The sequence below is a fragment of the Acanthamoeba castellanii genome (genome assembly GCF_000313135.1).
Source record: "Acanthamoeba castellanii str. Neff unplaced genomic scaffold scf7180000084758, whole genome shotgun sequence".
NCBI classification, from domain to species: Eukaryota; Discosea; order Longamoebia; family Acanthamoebidae; genus Acanthamoeba; species Acanthamoeba castellanii.
Window position 1 is genome coordinate 171,112 of NW_004457380.1, and position 1,505 is coordinate 172,616.

Genomic DNA, 1,505 nt, shown 5'->3' on the forward strand with positions numbered 1-1,505 from the left:
GCTTGCGCGCCGGGTGAACTGAATGGAGTGAGGGGTCGTACAAGAGGGCAGGCGCAGCGGCGACGGCGAGCAGATCGTCGGGCGTTAGGCGCACTTCGGCCCGCAGGTCGAGCCGCACCACCTGCACGCCACACCACACCTGTCAGCAAAGGGGAGATTGGGGTGCAAGGCGAAGGTGCGAAGGGCAGCAGAGACGAACCGGTGCGGTGATGGTGGTGAGGAAGACGTGAAGGGCGCCCCTCTTGCTGCCGCTGAGAGGAGGAGGGGCCAGTCGGTTGGCCTCCTTGCACGCGTCGAACGCCTTCTGCCACACCTCGGCCGCCACCTCCACCAGGCCTGGAGGCTCCTCTGCAGAGTCTCTGCACTGACAAATGGAGCTTGTGGTGACTTGGGGTTCGGACCTGTGGCGGGCAGCTTGGGGGGGGGGGGATTTTGTACGTTGGCAAGGGCGAGCGCGCACAGGCGCCACAGAGGTGAGAGCTGCCACCACACCGACGGCAGCAGGCCCAACTGCTCCCCAACAGTACTGTCTTCTACCTCCATCTACAAAATTATTCTGAATAAATAGTTGAGAAAAGCTTTTCGTCATTTTTCTTCTCCTGAACATGAAGGTGGCCCTTCCCCCAACAGTGATCGTGTCCCTCCTCTTGGCCATGGCAGACACCCTACCCTTCATCAAGTGCAGCAACCCCCAGTCGTGGTGTCCCATTTTATAGGTGATGCAATATGTTGCAGAGCAGATCTTGGTGATAGAAAGTAGCAGAGAGCAAAAGAAGAACGAGGGGAGTGGGGGGCGAAAGAATGTACACTTGTAGTTGTGGATGGATTGCAGCACCAGCACAAACCCTGGTCACCTCCCAACACTCTGCGAGGAGCTGGAGGAAAAGGAAAGGGAGTGGAGTCAATGACAGTGGCGAGGTCATCCTCCATCATCGCCGAGCTGGCGCGGTGGTTGGGGGAGGGATGGTAGGCGGTGTGGGGCCTTTTCGTCGTCGTCATCATTCTCAGAGGGTGCCGAGGTTGGCGTCGAGTGCCGAGGGCGAGGGCACGGCCATCTTCTTCTTGTACTTGACCCTGATGTCCTCCATCTGCTTCGTCATCTCCTTGCCCGACCCGGTGACGCCGACCTTGCCCGTGAAGGAGTCGGACGTCTTGAAGATGCTCTCCTTCCTCATACCTGGCAAGCAAAGAAAAAACGACAAGAAAGACCATCAAGGTCAGCCACACGCCAGGCACACTAAGGAGCGAAGAGGAGGACGAAGGTGCATGCAGTACCGGTCATGAAGCCGACCTTCCTCTTGGTGGCCTTCTTGTCGGCGAACTTCTTCCATGAGTTTTGCTTGTCCGATCGCGCCTTCTCCGCTCGCTTCATCCTGAACTTGTCCTTCAGACTCTTGATCTTTCGCTTCTTCTTCGCTTTCACCTGCACATGCGCAACAGATAGTTTACAGGGCAGTCAGTGGCGAGAGAACCAACAAAAGCGAGAGCAGCAACAAAAGCGAGCA

The 1,505-nt window shown here is 57.5% G+C and overlaps 2 protein-coding genes across 2 annotated transcripts in view; one reads left to right on the forward strand and one right to left on the reverse strand.

Moving 5' to 3' along the window:
- Window positions 1–88, forward strand: part of ACA1_212860 (uncharacterized protein) — a gene marked incomplete at both ends in the record, with an annotated part of 1,147 nt that extends 1,059 nt beyond the window's left edge. Inside the window, one exon of the mRNA XM_004336994.1 lies at window positions 52–88. Coding sequence (XP_004337042.1) covers window positions 52–88 — 37 coding nt within the window. The remainder of the gene's footprint in view (window positions 1–51) is intronic.
- Window positions 89–1,004: 916 nt separating this feature from the next.
- On the reverse strand, window positions 1,005–1,372 carry ACA1_212970 (uncharacterized protein; the record flags this gene model as incomplete). Its single annotated transcript, XM_004336995.1, has 2 exons — window positions 1,005–1,177; window positions 1,276–1,372. 2 exons carry the CDS (start codon window positions 1,370–1,372, stop codon window positions 1,005–1,007), a joined length of 270 nt encoding a protein of 89 aa, XP_004337043.1.
- Between the last annotated feature and the right edge of the window lie 133 nt (window positions 1,373–1,505).